The 6,773-nt window shown below is 43.6% G+C and overlaps 1 protein-coding gene across 7 annotated transcripts in view; it reads right to left on the bottom strand.

Annotated features, from left to right (window-relative positions):
• The window catches only part of pde4d (phosphodiesterase 4D, cAMP-specific), a 176,541-nt gene that overhangs the window by 58,020 nt on the left and 111,748 nt on the right, over positions 1 to 6,773 (bottom strand). The window contains exon 1 of one of the 7 annotated variants that reach the window (XM_037099090.1): positions 118 to 987. The exons of the other annotated variants lie outside the window; for them this stretch is intronic. Within the exon in view, the coding sequence (XP_036954985.1) occupies positions 118 to 206 (89 nt within the window). The 5' untranslated portion in view covers positions 207 to 987. Of the gene's footprint in view, positions 1 to 117; positions 988 to 6,773 lie in introns of those variants that run through there. 7 annotated transcript variants of the gene reach the window in all.

Genomic DNA, 6,773 nt, shown 5'->3' with positions numbered 1-6,773 from the left:
ATTTCATGTATCAAAAAATAACTCAAAACCACAATCCTTGAGTGTGTAAACCCAAGGAAAAGACAAAAACATTCTTTAAAAGTAAACAAATTGACATGTATGTTCACCAATACTCACCATATCCAAGAGTGCCTTCTAAAAGGGAAATGGCTGAGGTGCATCATGGATCTGTCAGTGGGAACACCTGGGCATTGTCCAGGCTTCATAACGAAGATTTGTCAGGACTGATCCCTTCCGTGATAACCTTTCACCCTCTAACTAACTAGTTATCTATCTCCAGGTGCTGTCCCAGTGTATCCACAGGCCCCAGCACAAGATATAGTGTCCCATACTGCAGTCCACTGGTGTGATGCACCCATCCAGACCAGTCTCCCAGTAAAGAGCCCTTTCTCAACTTTCAACCTCACTGGTTTGGTCCTAATGCATCACTGCAAAAAATGGCTGTCTTACATCCAACAAGGCAAAAATCAAACTACATATCTGTATAAAATCCACTGAGTTCCTTAGGTGAAATTAAGTGAGACAGTAAAAAAGAAACATGAACTGGAAGCACACTTAAGCCCAGTGTGAACTCTGTCTTTAAGAGTAGGAGAGTCTCAGCAGTACAAGCTCACAGGCGGCCACCCGCCAGCTAGGCTCTCCGGCCGCTGCTCTTTTTTCCGTGGGATTCTTCCTGCAAAGGTTTGGAAATTACTGTCCCACATCCACATGGTGAACCGGTTCAGGGACTCATTCCTCCGGAAAACATTCCTCTTCCTGACAGACAACGATGCCGGTCGGAGAGGCAGCGGTAGTCACACCAGCATGACAGAGCATGTTACACACAGAGTCGCTCACACACTCACATTCGCTTTCATCCCTTCAGCTTTGCCCGTTTTGTTTCTCGTGCTCTGCGCCTCGCTCTCTGTTCGTCCCTTTCGCAACCTCCTAGGGAGGGAAGTGAGGAAATGGGGAGAAAAAAAAACAAAACAAAACAGTGACGCTTCTCTTCAGAATCTCCCCCTCTCTCCGTCTGTCTCGCTCTCGCTCGTCTCTCTCCCCCTCCCTCCGCCTCCTTCCTTGCTCTAGTCAGTGGGATGTCCTGACCCTGTGTAAGGGGTGTGCCTGCTCCTTCAGTATCCAGTCAGCTAAACCTATTGATCCTCTTACCACATGCTGCTCTACTTCATTCAGAGAGGAACAAGTCTGCACAGGAGAGCGTATACTCATGCCAAAAGCCACTACTGTAAAAAGTCATAAGGGCAAAGTGTTGACAGAAGTAATTCCCCTCATTTCCTCCACTTAAATCCATCATCCGCTCTGCCTTTCTTTTCTTAGGTAATGTGTATTTGTGCCTACTACAGCCCTCCTTCGTCATAACAACGCAAGCACTGCTGTTGCCCCGTCACACTGTTTTCTGTTTTTGCTACTCTAAGCACAGCCTCTGTCTGTCTCTGGTGTCTGCATGCACGCCAGTGAACCATGAAATTTCAGACCGCACAACAAATGCCATCTTATTTTCCTCTGCACGGGCGTGTGTTTGTGTGACATACAATTTGTGCGTGCGTTACTGTGGAAGCATGCTGGGGGGCCTCTCAAGGCATGTTTGTTTCAAGAAACTTGTTATACAGGATGTCATTGCCCTTACTGCAGTAGAATGCATTCCTCTGTTCTCACACCAGCTGCTGTGGGCTCCAGACACAGTCTGTGATGCCACCTATAAGCCAAACAGCAATCATAGAGAGTAAATGTCACACTGTCTTTTACATCTGCTGAGTTGAGCGGGTTAAATCACAGCAAATCTACAATTCATCAGATTCATTGGTATTCACAATAGATGTCTGTCTGTTATAGCTGTATCTGCATGCATTTGTAAGAGTGGCTTTGCGTGCCCACTGTCATTCGCACATATGTGTGCAAGTGGTGTTGGCACGGAAGTTATGAGTCGAGGCTGGGGTTAGCACACTAAGGTTGTGTCTGTGTGTGTGTTTTGCATTAAAAGCCATAGCTGTGGCTGAGCTCCAGTTGCTGCGGTCTGAAAAACAGGATCCAGCACTGCTTCTTACACACATCCTGCCCAACACACACGTCAGTAGCCTCTCAACTCCTGCCAAAAGTCAAACCACCTCACAGCCTCTGTGAGCCTGCACCTTCAGCCACAGCAGCCGCTCTTAAATAGGGTGGAGGAGCGCTGAACGCTGAGGAATCTGCTTGCAGGAAAATGAAGACATAAATGCAGCTCTCTGGGGGGCTGTGGGTAGTTTCTGCAGGGAGAGGGTTGACAGTTTAGGCAGCAACAGGGAGACAAAAATTCAATTTAAGAAACTTTGAATGTTAAACAAGGAAGAAGCTAGAAAGCACCTGTTATTCATTACATACACAGAACACTCCTCTCCATCTGTCTCTCAGATTTACTCTTTAAAAAAGGCAGACAGCTCACGTACAAATGGGAGCACTCTAATAATAGAATATACTCTGTTTGTCCTCATGTGTATGTGTCTGCATGTGAGCAGTGTTGCATAATCTCAGTCCCTGCTTTGGGGGCTGCTGGCCCCTGCTCTACTCAACACTGGTGAGCTGTCACGACTTATCCTGCAACGCGAAAGAGCAATACTGGTGGTGAGAGAAGGAAAAAATAAGGAGAGTAAAGGCAGAAAACAAAGAGAAAAGACGAAATAGATAAAAACACAGATTTAGAGAAAGGGTAGGGGGTTGAAGCGGATGCATATGCCAGCATCTTTTGAACAAGAAGGGAAATGGTGATGCGTTTCATCACTTCAGCGCTGCTGCAGTGACACAGCCTTGAAACAACAATATGTGCCTGACAGAAAGCTGACACAATAACATATTACAGCCATAAAGTACTGGCAAAGTATGAACCCATCATCACATTCGACCCCGGCTTGTAAGTGCAACAATCTATTCTCTAGCTTCAAAACATCACATCATATTTGAATCAGCAGGCCGTTTCCATTATATTAGCGGTCCAAGATGGCTCTCTCTGTAGCCGAGGATCTGGGGGGAAGGACACCAGATTACGAAGCACAACTAGTACATATCGATTTCACGTGTACTGACATTTAGCAAAGCACTGTTCTTCATTTATCTGCAGATCGATGTCCAGAGAACACCGGCAGAACAACCATTACAGTCACGTAACAGAGCTGGTCCAACAGCACGGCCCGCCAGTGGCATGACTGCTGTAGCTCCGGGTGTTTTGCAAAATAAAAACAGACATGACGTAACTCCTCAGGTCATAAAACCCGAACAGGACTGTTTGGCACGAGGAAAATCAATAAATGAACTGTGTTGTGTGCTGTCATTAATGCTTACATGCATATTGACATTGCTCCGCCACATTTATCAGTTCGCAAATTAAAACCACGGCAGCACGGACATTTGGTGGTGAAGTTCAATCATCGTATTATTATTTTAAAAAATCCTGAAAGCTTTACATACAAATAGGAAAGCAAATATCTCTAGCGACTGAGAGAAAACTGGGCCCAAACACACGTTTTGTTCCTTTGAGGTAGGCCAGCTGTCCATCACTCCACGTGTCGCTGTGGAAGTGCCCTGGGCCCAGTCCTCCTTCTTGCCATTCACAGACGGTTATGCGGTGGCATTTGAGCAAAGGTTAACTTATTCCCCCTTCGAATCAGATATTTGTAATTAGATTCCTACATCTAATGGGGACACAGAGGCTTCAAGGGCCATTTGCAGAATGTGAAGAATGTTTAAGTGGCCAAAAAAAAGCTCATTCACAGAGCATGGAGGGTTTTCTTTTTTTCAACTCTTTGATTTTAAGGCAGATCAAGAGACAGAAGGGAGGGACTTAATTTACTAGAAAAACGTGAAGGATTACAACGAAAGCAGCAGCTGTAGTCAGTGTGTACTGTGTACTGGGCTGTCTCACAGTAATCAGTTTTTTCACTATCAAGAGGATGAAAACTAGGCCCAATATATTGTCTTAAGTTAACCATGGGTTGAATTATTAATAATAATGATGTGGATGTTCTCATCACTTCCCCCATAAAAAAATTAAATAAATAGGTTTGCACAAAACACGACTCAAATTATGTAGTGTTTTGTTTTGGGTTTACTAAGTGCACCAGGGATGGAACTAAATCAGCCCTCATTCATAAATCTGCTTAATCAGATGGTGGGCCAGACTTCGTGGTTTAAAAGCATTTTGACTATCGGGTTAAAAACCACCATCGTCGACGGTGATGTCTGTTTGGACTGCTTCACGAGGTGGTTTTTCGGAGAGCAGGTACCGATGGGAACATACTGAAATATCAACGGTCCATAACCTCAGGCAATCTCCACTACAGCACCATCTGTTGAGGATGGGTCTCACTAACAGTTGGTGCAATCAACTCTGCTCTTCCCTCTGATACCTTCATTATCCCATTACATTGACAGAAAAAACATCACTCTCCCTATCTTAAGGTGCCAATACCGAAATCCAATGTGACAAGTTGCAAATGCCACACTGTGTACACTGCTGTAAGCAAACACTGTAATTTGTTCCTGGGCACCTGCCAATAAACAATGCACTAACAAGGATGTAACAACTGCCCTTTAACAGTACACCTTTTCTGAAATACTGCCTTTGATATTGCTAAATTCAGTGCAAAAGAGAGACAGCTGACAAGGAAACACATCAACCTGTTAGCTGTAAACATGAGAAGGAAACGCAGGAATGTATTGCTGGCTTTGGTTTTTCCCCTTTGACGTCAAGAGCTGCAGAGGCGTGTTGGCACAAGTGATAAACAGAGTGTGGAGAAGCCACAGATACTGGCAGTTAAAAGTTAAAAATATAGAAATTAAAAAAAATTGTATTCTTATTCGTAGCAATATTCATATTGATCCAATTAGCTATATTAATCTTCATCACTCTGATTAAGTACCTATAGAAGACAGCAATCTCTAAATGTACATTACATTTCTGTGTGTTTTCTATTTCTGTTTTTTTAAACATATGCTGCAGGTTGAACTTTTACAATGCACCTACTTCCAACAAAGCACTAATTAAGACGTGCAGAGCTGCAGGATTTATTGCACGTTCCGGTATTTTGCCTCTTGACGTCAGGATATCCAAAGGTGTGTCTGCACAAGTGAAAAACAAGAGGATGCAACATGTCGCACGCTCTTCCTTGTCAACTTGGAATGTGGCCGATCCGATTAACTGTCGATATGAGAGATGAACATCTTTAGCAATGACAATATTGTCTTTCACTGTCCTGAGAAGAAGAGCAGCCAGCTGTGTAAATAAGGAAGAGCCCAGTCAACACCACACTCTATCAGATGGACCGTAAATACATTCAGTGCCACAGGAATTGTGACTTGTGATAACTATTGGGATGTTTGAATGTAAGTTCCCCCCCCCCCCAAAAAAAATTCCTGATTCATTTTGTGTCACGCATTCATTTTGTGTCTCCCTTAAAGCTAAGATGCATGTGAACACGCAGCTCTTAGGCAGTAAAGCGGTTGAAATTTTCAACATCAAAGGCATTCATGGCAATAAATGTACTATGGAAACAAATGCACTGAATTTGGGTCACATTTAAGTCCCCAACCCTCACAGATCTATGAATACACATGTGCAGGCGAACATTCACAATAGCACTCTTTTAATAGCCAGCATTGTACTTCTGATCTGCTACCATCAGAGTGTAAATAGGACCAATTAAATGCTGCATTGCACATTTCAATGAGAGCTTTGTACCGAGGCCATCGAATTAAGCTTACCAGCTCACCCCAGTGCAGGGCGAATCTTGGAATTGGGTGACAACTGGGACAACTGGAGCAACTGGGGGGGGGGGGGGGGGGGGGCAGTGGTTTCCCAGTAACCTGTGGAGGTTACTGTAATGCTATCAATGAATGTGACTGGTTAACCATTTTTGATCCATCGGTTTTTAATAGAGTAGTTAACAATGTTTAGGAAGGCCGAAGTCCATTTAGTTTTACCTTTTGCTTTTTTAGTAACACCTCTGCTTTTCCTGCTCTGACGAGACAAAATGTCTGCAGTGAAAAAAAACATTACACTATCCTTAGATGCAGGATTTTGACTTTGACTCCACAGCGAACAGTCAAATTTTTTGAAAATATTCTTTCTCAGGTAGATGAAAAGAGGCCTGACTGACAGAAATGTGTGAGCACTGTCAGCTAAATCTTCATCAACCGTCCAAAAACTGGGATTTAAAGTGGTCCAATTTCTGCTACAGTCATTTGCACTCCCAAAATCAAAACTATGCTGTGGTCAATATATTTTGAAACTCGGCAAAGGTCACAGCTGACTTGCACAATATTGAGCAAGCTGAGAGGAAACGTGGGCACTGTGGAGCATTATAAAATCCTAAAAATATATATAACTCTGTGCCGTTAAAACTGACTTAGAATACTACATTGCATTGCCCTCTGACTTGTCAAAGCAGGACCAGCACAGGTGTGACCCATTAAATGTCCAAGAAAGACATGTCAGTGAGTGAATATGCACAATTATCCTGGAACTAAGAGCAGTGCAGCCGTCATCAGTGATATAAATTCCAAGTCAAAATTTCGGCCGTGAAAAGAGACTATTAAATACTCTTTTTAGGCCACTGTGTGTTTTTCTGCAGGCAGACACCGGTGTAATTAGTTTCATGTGATCTGATGTTAACTGTTTGGCTCCAATTCCCTGTTGCATCTGTTGTGGTTTTATACCTGCGAGCCGAGGGGGCAATTATCTAAGCCAAGGTTGTTAAAGACGTAGAGAAGTGACATGGTACATATTGCTCGCAGATGTGCTGATT

This window comes from Acanthopagrus latus, chromosome 5, assembly GCF_904848185.1.
Source record: "Acanthopagrus latus isolate v.2019 chromosome 5, fAcaLat1.1, whole genome shotgun sequence".
In the NCBI taxonomy this organism is placed as follows: Eukaryota; Metazoa; Chordata; class Actinopteri; order Spariformes; family Sparidae; genus Acanthopagrus; species Acanthopagrus latus.
The sequence above is the reverse complement of the archived record's forward strand: the minus strand, read 5'-3'. Positions and strand labels throughout refer to the sequence as shown.